The sequence below is a fragment of the Heliangelus exortis genome, chromosome Z (genome assembly GCF_036169615.1).
Source record: "Heliangelus exortis chromosome Z, bHelExo1.hap1, whole genome shotgun sequence".
NCBI classification, from domain to species: domain Eukaryota; kingdom Metazoa; phylum Chordata; class Aves; order Apodiformes; family Trochilidae; genus Heliangelus; species Heliangelus exortis.
In genome coordinates, this window is record NC_092454.1 from 15,139,255 (window position 1) to 15,153,184 (window position 13,930).

Genomic DNA, 13,930 nt, shown 5'->3' on the forward strand with positions numbered 1-13,930 from the left:
AGCAGGGGAGGCAGCTGACGCATCGGCCCCGCGGCGATGGCAGCAGAGGGGAGGGGAGGGAAGGGAAGGGGAAGGGAAAGGGGAAGGGGAAGGGGAAAGGGAAGGGGACGGGGACGGGGACGGGAACGGGGACGGGAACGGGGACGGGAACGGGAACGGGGACGGGAACGGGAACGGGGACGGGGACGGGGACGGGGACGGGGACGGGAACGGGAACGGGGACGGGAACGGGGACGGGAACGGGAACGGGGACGGGAACGGGGACGGGAACGGGGACGGGAACGGGGACGGGAACGGGGATGGGACGGCTGGCAGGGAGACCGCTTGCTCCTCCACCCTCTGGTCCCGCCGCCGGCTGCCGGACCCCGCGGCCAGTGGACTCCGCAAAGCAGTGGGAAGGCGCTGCCCGCCTGCTCTGCGGCCCCGCTGCGCCTGCGCACCTCTCCCCGCCCCGACTGCAGGCACCAGAGCCCGCCCTCACGGCCGCCCCGAATCGCCGCTGCGCCGCTGGTAGCAGTGGCAGCCGGCGGCGGCGATGGCGGAAGCGGGAGATGCCAAGGCGAGGGGTCCGCTGTCCGCGCTGCGGCCGCGAATGGCAACGCTGGGCCGGCGGCTAACAGCCCTCAAGCGAGCTGGCGGCGACGGTGAGACGCCGCAGGAGGGAGGGGACAGGGCCGGGCCCTGCCGCGTTCCCGCGGGCCCGCTCCGCCCTCTGCTGCCGCCGCGCGGTGCCGCATCCCGTGGCTCCGGAGCGGGGCTGGGGGTGCGGGCCCCGGACCAAGGCGGCGGGTCGGCTGCTGAGGGTTCGCTTCTCCCTTCTCTGTACAGAGTCCCGCTCGCCCAGCAGCGTTGCGGCTGGTGCCGGCCCAGGCCTGCGCTTGGGAGCTCCGTCTGGAGCAGGGCGGCTGCGGGCTATGACGTCTACCTGCGCGCTGGGTAGCTGTGCTTTCGGCATCTGACTTTTTGCAGGTGGAGTGTGTGGACCTGGTTCTGAAACATCAGACCGTAACTGTGGATGCCCTCAATTAGGTTGTCATAGATGTCTAAGAGCCGGGTTAAATGCTGTGTTATTCAGCGGCCACAAGGATGGGTAAAAAAAAAAAAAAAGTAAAAGGGGATAGTAAGCAAGATGTGCTGACTGCTTTCCAGTACTAAGGAAGCTTTGTGTTCTTTCTTTAGATACGTTTTTAGCAAGAGGCTCTGCTACCTTGGACAAATTGAAGGATCTTTGTAATGAAGGGAAAGAACATCCTTCAACACTTTTGCAGCTTTATACACAGGTACATTTAAAAGCAGTAAGAACTTGTTTTAAAGGAAATGTGCTGTGCAGGACGTGGGAGAGGGCTGAGTGTAGAAAAACGTGATAGTGGAAAGATGTTGGTATTTGTGGTGAACATCATTAAAGTTAAGGGCTGCTTCTCTCTGGGCTGGAAGACAACTTGAGAACAGGTACTAATTGTGCTGGTATTGTGAGGAAAGAAAGGTGTTTGAGTTTATATTTTCTGTCTAGAATATTAAAATAGCTTTAACATACTGCTTCTGTAAACTAAATTTTGAAAGTTGCCTTAAAAGTGTAATTTTTTATAAACTGGAACAAGTTTGTATGTTAATGCACACCACCATCTGATTGTTTTGCTCGTAGCATTTTTACATTGTGCATCTTCTTGGTTTTATAGGCTGTCTTAGACATTACATATTTTGAAGAAAACCAGCTTGTAGATGAATATTTTCCAGAAGAATCTTCCTTGCAAAAAGTTAAAGAACTTACTCGTGTTCTTTCAGAACCAGAAGACCTAGTGAGAGAATACAACATAAATGAAGAAGTGAGTATGAACATTATTCAGCCAGATAATTATTAATTCCATTATTTAAAAATAAAATGTCTGAAACAGGGCAGTAGTATTTGTGGTTTTGAAGGGCAGAATTTAAATTTTATTGGATTTTTTTTCAATATTTTTTTTAATCTGTAAATAATGATGCCTGAAAATACTTTTTCAAATAACTTGTTACATACTCAGAATTTTTTCTTGCTGGCATTTCATAATGCTGTCTGTCTTTGGCAGATTACATCCAAAGTACTAGGCTTGCACTTAACCAGGGCTGTTAAGTACAGTCTTAAAACTGAGAGATTTAATACTGTTCACATGTGTGAGTATATAGGTGAATAGTTCAGATAGTTTACTTTTTGGTAAGCCCTGTTTGTTGGACTTTTTCAGCTCATCAACATCTTTGGTGCAGAGCTGCTAGAATGTCTTTATTGGAGAAAAGGAGCCCTGCTATATATGTATTGTCATACAGTAAAAGAAAGGAGTGAATGGCTACAAGAAAACATTGCCATATTTAAAAAGGTAAAGGAGATACTTAAAAGTTCTACATGCATGTAAATTGGTATTTAAAGCATGACCAATCTCTTTTAAAATGCAGCTTTTTTTAGTTTTTTTTTCTTTTATGTAGGGCTATGGGAAATTAATAGCCAGAAGTATTTCTGGGTATCATTAAATTAATCAGAACATAATGAAAAAGTCTTTTTTTTTCTCTGTGCATAGTGTCTTAATGATGGAGTTCATTACCTGATGAAGATGCTGAGCTTTAGATGCTCTCTTGTGTTAAATGAAGATACCTCACTGCAAGATAAAGACACAGCTAAATTGCTCAGTGAAGGTAAAAAAAACCCCAGATCTACTCTAAAACCCCACAGTCCCCTGCTCTTTTTAGGTGTTCCACTATATGAAATGCTTTATTGTGTATTTTTGCTGTTTGACTTAGTTTGTATTAAAAACCTGTCACTTTTTAAAACAAAATAACAGATGAGAGACAAGTAAGTAGGCAGCAATGCTCTCCCCCACTGCCTCCTCTTTTGACTCCTCTATTTGAGAGGTTGTAATGTTCCTTTTCTCTGTGTTTTTGAGGGAAGTGAACTGAAGCAGCGCGTGTTTGCTCATCCTATGCATTTTGCTGCCATACAGTTGATAACTGACAAATGTAGAAAGCATGCATAAAACTGGTGCTAGATGTTTCCATGCTGGTCTTCATGTTTAGATGTAGCCGAAGAACACAGGTATCAACATGGAATTTCAGACTTCACACAGATGGAAATTACATGGTTGGTTAGATGTGGGAAGTTTGTCTCCACTTCATGTTTATCTAACATTCATTATTACAGTGTATTTACAAGAGGATCTGAGGCTGCATCAGTGTGATGCAGGTAGGGTGATGCAGCGGGAGGAAATTTGTGCTGAGAATGTAGTATCTGTGTTGTACTCACTGAAAACTAGCTCAGTTCTGGCAGTGGAGGAATGGAGCACCTTCTTGCCCCATTTTATCTGTAAGTGGAATTGATCCAGTTCAGCTCCACAATGAAAAGCCAAGTGCAGTAACTGATCTGTGGATTTATTTAGCTGGATTTATTTTTTCACTCACTGTGGGCACATATTTGTCTTTCTGTTCAAGCACTAAAACTGCAGCTGGTTAACTTGAGTTAAAATGGTGCTCAAACACAATGTTATTTTAGGCTCACATTGTGGGAGACACAAAAGTATTCCCAAATAGATACACGTAATCATACTTGAGCTTGATGGATAATACTGAAATTCTCTTAAAAAGGCAGCTTATTACTTGGTTATCAGAACAGTATTTGTATGACAATCTTCAAGCATCATAGAGGGGCAAAATGGATAAAGTAATGAGCAAGGCTTTGATCCAGGTTCTCAGCAGGGTCACCTTTTTATTTCTGTATGCCTCGTTAAAAAGCTTGTTTTGCCTTTTTGTTGGTGGTTGGTTTTGGTTAGTTTTGGTTTTTTCCCCAGTGCTACTGCCAGAAAAAAAAATGAGCTTAACAAGACGTGTATTTGCTTAGAACGGAACAGTAGTGTTGATGTGAATTATTTTTGCAGGTGTGTTTAGTGACACTCACTTACTGGCCATGATGTACAGTGGAGAAATGTGCTACTGGGGACTGCAACACTGCGGAGAAGAGAATTGGGAAAGCCTTGGGACAACAGATCGTGTCTCTAATGTTGGCCTGGGCTGCAGCTCACAGAGTATGTCACTTGATTTCCGAGAAACAGGCAAAGCTACACTAACAAAGTATGTGACTATATGTGAGGGACCTTTAAAAGACCAAGGGTGGAACACAGCGACTGCAAAACAAATCTTGTGTTACTTTATGAAAACCCACAACTGAAGTAACTCTGCTTTGGCTGTACTGCAAGAAACCTCACGTCCAAAGAGCACACTCTGGGAGGCGTTCTCTGCTTCAAGTGTCCGACTGTTCTTATCAAAATGTGTGCTTTTATTGCATTAAAAAAACCAAACCGAAACAAAACATGGATTCAAAGAACTCCTGGAACCACAGGTCCAAAGTCTGATGAAGTAATTCTTAAAAAGAAATAATAATAAAAAAGAGATAGTAATAAATGACGGTGTCGTAAACACGCAGGCACAAGGATGAAGGCTTTTCCTCCACGCTGGCCGAACCACCTTTTTCCTCCGCCCCCGCCTCGCCTCTCTCCCCGGCGCCGGCGCGCTGGGTCCGGGAAGCGGCAGTGGGGGATGGCGGACGGGGGAGCGGAGGAGTGGGGCGGGTTGGAAGCAGTCGTACGGGGTGGGCTCCGCGTCCTCCGGGAGCGCTGGAGGCGGGGGATCCGCGAACGCATGGCCGCGTTCGCGGATCCCCCGCCTCCAGCGCTCCCGGAGGACGCGGAGGAGATGTGCGCCCTGCAGGCTCTGCCGGTGAGTGGGGTCCGGTGGAGGATGAGGGGCGTGTGTGTGTGTATGTGTATGAGCATCCTACCTCTCCTTGCATCTTCAAAAACGCTGCTCTCGACTGTTTTCAGATTGACGTGCAGCTGAACATCATGTCCTTCCTCTCCCCGCAAGATTTGTGCCGCCTGGGGAGCACGAGTTGTTACTGGAGGGCGGCTGTGCAGGACCCGTTGCTGTGGAGGTATTTACTCCTAAGGGATCTCCCCTTTTGGACGTCCGTTGATTGGAAGTCGCTCCCAGATGTGGAAGTTTTTAATAAAGCCTTTTCAGAGGTCAGCGATAACGTGCTCTACGATTACATGGCAGTGTAAGTATTTTCATACTCTTCTGCACAACTTGCAGTCCCTCTACGGCAGTGATCTTCAACCCCCAGCCAAGCTGCATATTCACAGCAGTGAAACTGTGCTGTAAATCACTGCTTAACTTTTTATGTGTCTCTAATCCATTGTTTGTTTTGCAAATGCAATTTCCTGTTCTTTGATGGTTTGGTTGGCTATTTCTGTTTGGAATTCAACAAGAATGTAAAATGTATACAAAGTCAAAGGTAGTATTACTAAAATTAAAGCATTTTGTAAACTGCACATCTCCTGTGGGTCACACATATAGTAACCTCAGAAGCTGTTCATACTTTTTGCTGATTTTGATAGAAAATGTGTTCTTTGCTCTCAGTACATGATTTCTTACTTTATTAAAAGTACTAAGAAGTCTTTTAAACTACAGCAAGTGTGATGAATCTTTTTTTTTTTTCATCTCACCTGGGATATCTAAGGGGAAAAAATACTTTTGGTTGGGGTTTTTTTGGGTTTTTCCAGTTTTGTTTTTTTTCTTTTTATGTGTGGATAATAACAAGTAGTATTGCTTTAGGTCTTAAGACAGTGGTTTCAGCTAGTGTAGTTGAAAAGCACAGCAACACTCATGTTTGGATGACTGAGAAGAACTCTTAAGCAGATTATTCTGTGGGTTTTTTTTGAACTTCATTCACTTCCCTCAATTGCAGTTAATTTTTACAAAGGTGATTTCATTAAAACTGTAGATTCATGCAACAGTTCCAACCTGCACTAACTTCTGCAATCTTTGTGCCTTTCATTCCCACTTTACAGATTAGAGTGAAACACATGAAATTTGAAGTGCAAAATGCTGATTTTGAACATTGGATTTAAATCTCGTTAGGGCTGAATACTTCAGAGCACCACCCATTTGCAACCACCTGTCACTGATTTCCATTGGGTCTGTGAACGCTTAATGGTTTTGTTGATTACAAATGAAGTGTCTCAGTTTGGGTGTCCAGGAGCCCACATTTAATGTTACATTGAAGTGATTTCTCCACCAGTAGCCTACCATGACCATAGAAGCAAAGACTGTAGCACCTTCTTTAGGATGTCTGTAACTTCTGTGTCTTCTTTCTTAGTTGCTAAAGTCTTTTAATGCCTTCTAGCTTCTGCATCAAAAAAGCATGCAGCTTGCAGGCAACACCCATCTCCTTTCACAATATGCATTCTCTTGTGCCTGAGGAGAGGTGGTCCTTTTCAGAGACAATTACATATTTCAAAGTTAATAAGCGTAATAGCAGTCTAATTAGGGTTTCAATGCGCTCACAAGGCTAACATTTTTGATACTACATGTGACTTCACATTCTTTTACTGATACTAATTGTTTAGCAAGAATGGAACAATTTGTAATATTATTATAATTTTTAAAGTAGACTAAAAGATCCACAAATAGATGTGCAAGTTTCAAAGAGTCAGTCTTTGGACTTTGAAAGGACTGGTGTCTTCACCAGTGCTTGACACTGTCAGTTTGAAACTTCATCAGTTTTGACCTATGCATGATTTGTACTGGTAACAAAAGCATGGTAAGTATGGGATTTAGATCAATGTACGTTGTTTGATTAAAACCTCTTTTGAATTTTGTGTTTAATTTCTAGTTGCATCTATTTTACACAGATACAGGAAAAGCTGTCCCCAGAGTAAAAGAAGTTTGAAATTGAACCGTCCCCAGTATGGGTCTGTGACTTCATTTTTCCAGTCTCTGGTCACTCGGGCAGAACCTCGCTTTGCTATGTTTGGACCAGGGCTGGAAGAGCTGGATGACTCTTTAGTGCAAAAGATGATGACATGCCAAGAAATTCTGCAAATAGCTGGCTTACCTCGAAGACAAATTGATGGTAATGCTTGTTTCATTTTTTATCTTTTTTGTTTTTCAAGCAGATAAAACAGAAAATCATTTGGAGGTAAATGGAGAAAAAGCAGGCTTTTTTCTCCCTCTGAAAATAAATAACATAATGGTAAAAAAATATTATTTTCTCTCTCTGTATTTATTCACAAGGATAAACCCTATGTCCCAACTGCTGAGCTAATGGTTAAACTCAGACAGAACTTCCTTTAGAAACTGCTTGCAGTAAGCAGCTAAAACACTGATACAGGTTTTTATACAGGAAGTCAAGACTGATCTTTTATATGGTTCAGTCTTGTGGTGCCAAATGGTGTAAATTTCACTTAGAAGAGTTATAGGAACAGGAAAAGGTTGGGTTTTTTCCCATGTTTAAAAACACAGTTTTGAACATCCGCAATTTCACTCCAGTCAAAACTATAGACAAAAATTTTTTACTTTTGAACAATATTTATTTCAGCACAGCAGGATTAGAATAATTAAATTATATTTATAGAAAGTGTGAATACATTATTTCTTAGTGTTGTTACCTTTTTTTTCTCATGACTTCTTCAGTGCAGCTTGTTTCTGGGTTCTAAGACTAAGGTTTCTAGGTTAAAGTCTAATTATGAAAAACATGGAAGTATGTTATTCTTTTCTCTTTATATTGATTTGACTTGAATTAAATTGTCTGATCAATTAGACCATGTATAAAATTTCATTGTAATGAAACTTCATGCTACCCGTCACAGAAACACCTGGACCTGGATATAAATATTTCGTAGCACCACTGGAATTCCTCAGCCTACCATTTAGTTGTATTCAGTAACCTAATAGTTACAATCTCATATTTTCATTTTTCCACTGTAGGAATTGGATCAGGGGTCAGCTTTCAGTTTAATAACAACCAAAAATTCAATATTCTGACACTGTATTCAACCACCAGGTAAGATATGTTCTCCACAAAAAAAACAAAATGAAAAAACAAAAGGAAAAAAACCCCCAACATTTCCTCATTTATTTCATACTTCTCATGTTTTTGTCATGTGCTTTCTAAGCATGCATTCATATGCATGGATATATATCCCTTATAAACTGAAGCCTCAGTAAATGTCTTCACTTTTTTTTTCTTTCTCCAACCACTAAATTTTCACATGGAAGTAATCTTTTGCAAACCTTATACATAGTGAATGTATATGACAAATATATAACAGGTGCTTCTGGCCCTCTTAATACCATAATTTATTTGCTTTTGAAACACTGTAAATACATACTGGGGTGTATTTTTATATTCATTTTGCAGATTGTATATGTACACTAGGAAGGAAGCAGGGGTGGGAAGAAGCCAAACTATTTTGCTGGCTCAGGCCATTTTCCCATCCCTTTTTCTGTGCTCAAAACCTCAAAATTAAGTTTTTGCATTCTCAGTTAAACTGGCTTCTGAAATATTGACGTATCTTTCAGCGAGGAAAGGAGGAGAGCAAGAGAAGAGCAAGCTGTTACTGTGAATAAGATGTTCTATCAAGAGAACAGTGTAGCAGGGAACCAGCAAGCTGTGCACTATAGTGTAATCGCTCAAGTGAAAAAGGTGTGCGAAGTAGTTGACGGATTCATTTATGTTGCTAATGCAGAAGCTCATAAAAGTAAGGGCACTTAATTTATTTATATTTTTGTATGCTTGTATTCTATTATATATGTTTATATATTATTTATTTACATTTTAAAATTATTGGAATGTTATAAAATATTGCAGATAATATGCATTACATCAAAATTCATGTTCCTATTCTTTCAAAATCTGCTTTACTAGTGCTATTTCTTCATGCCTTGTCCAGTCAAAGAGATACCCTATCGTGGACACTCTTACTCATCTCCCCATGATGGGTTATGGCCTCTCCTTTTGTTTATGGCAGATATTGGTATGGTTGGTAGCTAAGTTACATGTGGGAAGTGATCTGGATGAAAGAAAAACAAAACTAAACAAACCCCTGGGCATGGATAGGAAAAGAAGCCTGAAGTGCAATGGTAAAACAGAACCTTTGCCACAAAAACATGCAATCAGTCCAAATCAGGATGTCCTATAAGAGGAGAATCAAATACTTATTATGGTAATTAACTTTACATTCACCAACTTTAAGTGGAAGGCAAAGGCTAGCTCAGAAAAGAAGAGATTAAAAAAAAATGTGAAGAGATATACTGGGAAAAGCATGGTCAGTAGGGAAGGTCTGCTGACTGTGCCATGAATATTTCTTGGTGTTTTGTTGCAATTTTGGTCTTGGTGAAGAACCTGGAAAATGCTTGTATATTCAGAACTGGACTAGGCTCTGTGTAGAATCTATGGAGATCTCTAAATAACATCCAAGTGTGACACTGGGATGAACATCTGTATGATGCAAATGCAGATGATCTAGCCTTGGGATAAGCAGAGCTGGATAGTTCGGCCATGTCCCTTCCAGCCCTCTCTTTCCTCATCTCTGAAATCTCAAATATTTGAAAAATCAAAAAAAAAAAAAAAGAGAAAGATCCTTAGGATTTGAATACATTTACTACTCATATATTAAAAATTGTTTCTTAGAGCATGATCGTCGAGAGGAACTGGCTCGTATATTGGCAATGATTGATCCAGCCCTTGGGCCTCCAAACAGACCTCTGCTGGTTTTGTCTTGTGTCTCTCACGTTGGTGTGAAACGAATTCCATGCGTTTACATGGCACATCAGATGCAGCTAAGTCTGCTGCGTCAGCCCTGGATGGTACTTGTTTTTAAACCTTTATTTTCTGTTTCTCTGTGGCTTAAATTTAATTCAGGCTTATGGAAGTTCCTGAACTGTAGCTGCCTAAGCTAGTGTGCAGTTTTCAGAGCCTAGTTTATGAGTTTCCCACTTAAGTGAAGAATTTAGTTCTCCAGTTCACTCAGGTGAAGTAGTAGCCCATCTGAACATAGGGGAGCTACATGGCCTTCCCAGGAACGCACGAGAAACTTCAAATGGGGCCAGCATGTATGAAATGTTGGTCTTTAAGTCAGTAAAGAAGCCTCAGTTAATATAAATTTCCTGAATAACAGACCAAGGCCTTGAACAGTAACTAGATTTTTCTGATATTTTCGGGAGACTTAATTGTCACACTTGAGGTGAGGCGTTGAACTTTTGACAGATCAGCTTTTTGCCTTGCACATGACAAGATGAATCTGTTCTTATATGCTTGCTAAGCCCTGTATATATCATTATGGCTTAGCTACACATAATTTATTTTTGGTGTTGTGTAGCTAAAGAATAATACTAACCATCAGAAGAAACAAAATCTTGATTTTAATTCCTTTGTTTTTATAAGGAAAATGTTTTTAAAAAACATACCATTTATGTATAGATTTCAACATCTGGGAATTAGTAATTTACATTCAATTCTACAGCTAGCAGCATATTTGCTTCTGAGAGTTATGAGAAAAATTTTCAAGTAGATTCTCATCAGTAGTGTAAGTACAGTGTTCCAGAGGAGATAATGGAATAATTGAGATAAAAATTTACTTTAATACCAAGAATTAAAGGCTTTCCTAATGGGTCTTGTAATTCATTTTGTGAAGAATAGTGTTTTCTTTTTGTACCTTAGTTGCAAGAAACCATTTTTTTATCTAAGAGACCTTTAAACCAGTGATAAAAATTTTTATTTGATATGAATATTTCTGACTTTAGCATCATTCTTCCCTGTCTATCCTTAAAATGCTCTTAGATCCTGTTTTTTTATTTTTAGCTTTTTTAAGCTTAAAAGTTTTTTTATTTTACAGGTTCAAGACACTATAGCTGCAACTTTAGCTGGACTGCTAAGTGGAATTGAGTGGCTCCTGGAAGAAGCAAATTGTAAAAATACATAGTAATGGAACTGTGCATTGTCTTACTGTATGGAGATTTTGGTATTTTGCAGTTAAGATGAAGTGAGTCCTGACAGGGCTCACTTTATTTAGAAGGGGGGATTTAAAGGCAATCTGCATATATTTCACTGCATGTACTTTCATAATTCATATTCTTCCGCCTATAGTCCTGATTTAGAAGTGTACAAGTAGGATTGCCTGGATTCCAGCAGCTGATGGAGAAGTGATCTGGGAGGACAATTTGGGTGTTTTCCTTTTTTTTTTTTTTTTCCTTTTCTCAGTATATCTGATAATCTATCATCTTCTGCAAATATAGTACACTTTCAGTACATATGTTCAGGGGAGATACTGACATTTACAATTCCCAAGCAAAGAAAATGTTCTGTATGTTGTAGGTTCACAGAAAGATGGTTTATCTTTGAAAAGTGTAAGTTCCCTTGTATTCTTTCCAGAAAAAAGAAATAGTACCTGCAAGAGAAATTTCATCCCAGAGCAAAATTCTTAGACACAAACAATTCATTTTATGTGTGAACAGGATGTTTAGTGTTTGTGGTCTTATTTGTTAACCAGTCACAACAAACACAGGCATTTTTGCTTTCTGTTTTATTGAATTTATTATCTTGGACTGGACACACCTCTAATGTCATGAATAAATGTTAATTAGAATCTTAGGACTTCAGGACATTTTTGAAATACATAGGACCTACGTATTTCATAATACACTTGCCATTGCAGATTTAAAATGTACTTGGCTTGAAATTTTCTACACAGTTGCAAATTCCTAAAAGTAAAACAACATTTTAGAGCATTTTCCATATTTATGTCACTCGAGATAGTCCTGTTCTTCCACCTTCTTAATGTTTTTTGATTATTGGAAACTGTCCTTGTTGGGAAGTTCAGATGAGTCCCTTGGATTCATTGTCTGTGCATGTATTCATTTTGATTTGTGTTTTTTTGGTTTTTCCTCTTCAGTAGTCTCATGATTTTTTCTTGGTACCCAGATAAATGGCTACATGTGGTACATTCAGCTGTAACTTATGATGCTCCACACTGCTATGTCATATACATTCTGCTTGAGAAGTTTTTTATTTTTTATTAACTAGGATAGACATGGTAAGTGTAGTGGTTTATTGTGGGTTTTTTCAACTTTATGCAGAATTAACTCAGCTTTCCAGAATTTTTCTCTATTTTCTAATCAGAAGAATTTCATGGGAAAATCCACAGGAAGCTTAGCAATGATGATTCTGTGTTTTGTCCTTCTTTTAATAGGGTATGTGTGTTTTCCTCTTTAAAGCACAGAAGATATATGAATAGAAAAGAAAAAATAGAAAGAAATTTCTCTGTTTTGTGACTGTGTTAGTTTCTTAGTAGTAACAACAATTCTGTAATGATCTCTCTGTAGGGGGTTGAATGCACAACCTGTTGCTGTGTTAGTACAAACGTCTTTTATGCAAGATCCCTATTCTGTTCTACCAGAGCTGGTAGTGAGGTGTCTTGTGTGACTGAATGCTTTGGTGAATCAGTACAGGTAAGGAAGATGCGCATATGTGCTGTGTAAAGCAACAGCTTAGATGTGCAGAAGTAGGCTATGGAAGAAGCAATCAGCCTGTAGGCAATTCATATGGCAGATAGTTTCAGAGATGCACTGAGAATTTTTTTGAGCACTATGTTTTAGATTTCATCAAGAACACTTCTATTTAAATTCCTGAGTCTTCTGAGTTCAGGAGAGTAACAAGTCAGTTAAGCCTGAGACTTGAAATTGTTATAAATTCAATATTAGTTGGATATGGAATATTAGAATGTCACTAAAATATATTTAAAAGCTTTTTAATATTAAAAAGCCCCATTGTTTTAGTCTGTTTGGTTTGGTATTTATCACAGTAAACGCAGCTGTGGTGGGTTTGTGAGAATAAAACCATGATGATCTGAATCCCAGAAATCATGCTCTTCCAGGGATGAAGAATTCTAACAGTTCTGGAAAGAAAATCACTTTCCTGTACACTGAGGCAGGTTCATTCTCTAAGCAGTGGTCACAAAATAAAAGTGAAAGGTTAAAAATGTAAATACATGTTATTTTTAAGAAAACTCAATTTTTGAGCCTTCCCCTGAGCGTCTTTCCCAAAGAGAAAGTGGCTATGGGGATGCTAATTTTCAGATCTTTGCAACAAAAATAACCGGGGGCGGGGGGAATGTTGATCTGCCAGAGGGTAGGGAGGCACTCCAGAGGGACCTCGGCAGGATGGGTCAACTCGTGACAGGATGAGAGAGCATGGCCTGAAGCTGCGCCAGGGGAGGTGTAAATTGGATATCAGGAAGCATTTCCACATGCAGAGGGTGATCAGGCATTGGAATGGACTGCCCAGAGAAGTGGTGAGGTCACCGTTCCTGTAAGTGTTTAAGGAAAGGCTGGATGTGGCACTTAGTGCCATGGACTACCCATGTGGTGGTGTCAGGTCAGAGGCTAGATGTGATGATCTTGGAGGTCTTTTCCGGCCTCAGTAACTGTGATTCTGGAAGAAAAAAGGAGGCAGAACACAGGCAGTGTCCCAGGAACTTGTTAGGATGTCTTAAAGTTTATTCTAATGGAATGTCCCATGCAGTACTGACAGCAGGGACTCCTGGCTTCCCGGCAGCTTCAGAGGAGACTTGTGGCTGCCACTGTGTCCCACTGGATGGCACTGCTGATCCACATCAGCCACCGAAGCTATCTGGCCAGCTGTCTTTGCCAAAATTGCTTCAAGTAGTCAGTTTTACTCATTTCTTAAATATGGCAGCAAGCAGAGGCAGTTACAGAAAAGCCTGTGAGATAAACAATATGTTTGTCAAAGGTTTATAGACAAGAGATACACTGCCTCTTTTTTTAATCTGGTGTGTTTATACCAGATACCAGTTTGTATGGCAGGATGAGTCAGGTGAGTATTGCTGCAAAAGAGCATAGCTGGAGTCACAGGAGGATGTATGTAAATCAGGTGATTGACACTTTAATGTTGAATTTAGTTTATCTTTTGTGCAATCTTATTACTAGTGATTCTGGATAAATTATTTTCCATATCTACAAGAGTAAAGAAATAATATTCTTTGGCACTTACAGAAGGTGGTATAATTAGAACTTCTGCTGAAGTCAGAGGATGTGTGCACTTGGGCTGCCTTAGGTT

The 13,930-nt window shown here is 40.4% G+C and overlaps 2 protein-coding genes across 4 annotated transcripts; both read left to right on the forward strand.

Annotated features, from left to right (window-relative positions):
- The first annotated feature begins 363 nt into the window (after nucleotides 1-363).
- On the forward strand, nucleotides 364-4,433 carry RIMOC1 (RAB7A interacting MON1-CCZ1 complex subunit 1). Of its 2 annotated transcripts, none has more exons than XM_071730410.1 (6): nucleotides 364-644; nucleotides 1,180-1,280; nucleotides 1,677-1,823; nucleotides 2,217-2,348; nucleotides 2,547-2,661; nucleotides 3,894-4,433. In XM_071730410.1, exons 1-6 carry the CDS (start codon nucleotides 536-538, stop codon nucleotides 4,181-4,183), a joined length of 894 nt encoding a protein of 297 aa, XP_071586511.1. In that variant the 5' UTR covers nucleotides 364-535; the 3' UTR covers nucleotides 4,184-4,433. The 2 variants fall into 2 exon arrangements, with proteins under 2 accessions (XP_071586511.1, XP_071586512.1); XM_071730411.1 differs by lacking the exon at nucleotides 364-644 and adding an exon at nucleotides 957-1,090.
- Nucleotides 4,434-4,536: 103 nt separating this feature from the next.
- Nucleotides 4,537-12,629, forward strand: FBXO4 (F-box protein 4). 2 transcript variants are annotated; one of them, XM_071730409.1, is made up of 8 exons: nucleotides 4,596-4,614; nucleotides 4,685-4,731; nucleotides 4,836-5,071; nucleotides 6,708-6,928; nucleotides 7,783-7,858; nucleotides 8,377-8,555; nucleotides 9,488-9,663; nucleotides 10,692-12,629. In XM_071730409.1, exons 2-8 carry the CDS (start codon nucleotides 4,708-4,710, stop codon nucleotides 10,776-10,778), a joined length of 999 nt encoding a protein of 332 aa, XP_071586510.1. In that variant the 5' UTR covers nucleotides 4,596-4,614; nucleotides 4,685-4,707; the 3' UTR covers nucleotides 10,779-12,629. The 2 variants fall into 2 exon arrangements, with proteins under 2 accessions (XP_071586508.1, XP_071586510.1); XM_071730407.1 differs by having other exon boundaries at nucleotides 4,537-4,731.
- Nucleotides 12,630-13,930: the final 1,301 nt, after the last annotated feature.

Coding starts and splice junctions, on each gene's coding strand:
- FBXO4 (XM_071730407.1), top strand. CDS start 4,552: ATGGCGGACGGGGGAGCGGAGGAGTGGGGCGGGTTGGAAGCAGTCGTA. Junction 4,732..4,835: donor GCGCCCTGCAGGCTCTGCCG/GTGAGTGGGGTC, acceptor GACTGTTTTCAG/ATTGACGTGCAGCTGAACAT. Junction 8,556..9,487: donor TAATGCAGAAGCTCATAAAA/GTAAGGGCACTT, acceptor ATTGTTTCTTAG/AGCATGATCGTCGAGAGGAA.
- RIMOC1 (XM_071730410.1), top strand. CDS start 536: ATGGCGGAAGCGGGAGATGCCAAGGCGAGGGGTCCGCTGTCCGCGCTG. Junction 1,824..2,216: donor AATACAACATAAATGAAGAA/GTGAGTATGAAC, acceptor GGACTTTTTCAG/CTCATCAACATCTTTGGTGC. Junction 2,349..2,546: donor ACATTGCCATATTTAAAAAG/GTAAAGGAGATA, acceptor CTCTGTGCATAG/TGTCTTAATGATGGAGTTCA.